Source organism: Mandrillus leucophaeus, unplaced genomic scaffold, assembly GCF_000951045.1.
Source record: "Mandrillus leucophaeus isolate KB7577 unplaced genomic scaffold, Mleu.le_1.0 Scaffold1599, whole genome shotgun sequence".
NCBI classification, from domain to species: domain Eukaryota; kingdom Metazoa; phylum Chordata; class Mammalia; order Primates; family Cercopithecidae; genus Mandrillus; species Mandrillus leucophaeus.
Genome location: NW_012101586.1, coordinates 1 through 1035, shown reverse-complemented (window position 1 = coordinate 1035; position 1035 = coordinate 1). Strand labels below are relative to the sequence as shown.

At 41.5% G+C, this 1035-nt stretch overlaps 1 gene segment (V, D, J or C); it reads left to right on the top strand.

Moving 5' to 3' along the window:
* The window catches only part of LOC105536462, a 3454-nt gene extending 2422 nt beyond the window's left edge, over positions 1-1032 (top strand). Inside the window, 2 exon segments of the V gene segment in view lie at positions 6-86; positions 730-1032. Coding sequence covers positions 6-86; positions 730-771 — 123 coding nt within the window.
* Positions 1033-1035: the final 3 nt, after the last annotated feature.

The following is a 1035-nucleotide window of genomic DNA, read 5'->3' as shown; positions in this document are numbered from 1 at the left end:
CCCAGGAGAGCTCCTCTGCCTGTGCCAAGTCAGAGCTTGTGTCCATAGGCAAACTTGGCGACTGTGGCAGGAGGACAAAAAGTCAGGTGTGTCAACTCAACAATGAAAGGTTTGTACTTTTTGCAGTGGTTGTTTTGGCCTTTCCACTTTTATCTACTTCACTGTACCTGAGAATGAAGATTCCTTCCATTGTTTTAACACAAGTAAATTTTAGAAGTGACTACGTTGGTACTAGTTGGTCAAAAAAAGGAAAATATTTTCAAACAATAAATGGAATATATTATTTTCACTGTGTCTGGTCAGTACTTGGACATAAACCTGATTCCCACATTCTTGTAATAGTGATATAAAAAATACACGCTTTCCATAAAGTCAGTTTAAAATAGTACTCTACGAATATCTGTGAATTAGTAATGAGCCTGTCATTTGCCTGCTATGGCATAGTATGACTAAAGTAAAACATTGTTACAATCAACGGGATAAAGTAATCCAGACTTAAAGAAGTGTGTTATATTAGAAATGATTTTCTATTAAAGATAATGGATTCCATGACAAGTATAATTAAATCTGTAGTTTTAACCAGACAGACCACATAGACAGTAAAAATTAGGTTTATAGAAAGTGGTGTATAAGGCCAAATTAATGACAAGTCTCCAGAGTATATTTTCACACATATCAACAAGTATGAACACACGTACTATCAAAATTTTATTAATTTCTTCATCACAGGCACCAGTTTGGAGTTTGGAGATGCTGCACGTTCTCCTGTGAGCAGAACACTCACCAGGACCCTGCACAGCCTGAGGGCCTCAAACACAGCCTCCCTAGTAGGCTCAGCCTCTCATTGCAGCACCAGTAACTGCAGCACCCAGAGATGGAGCCCACAGCAGTTGGGCTGGAGAAGATGGTGAAGACGGCTGGAGAGCCTTTGAAGAGGAGGCCATGAGTCCTCACTTACAGGCATGGGCTTCACTTCTGTGCGAACAGGGCCAGGGCCCCCAGGAAGCCTCCCAGAGCCTCTCCCTTCCTCCCAAC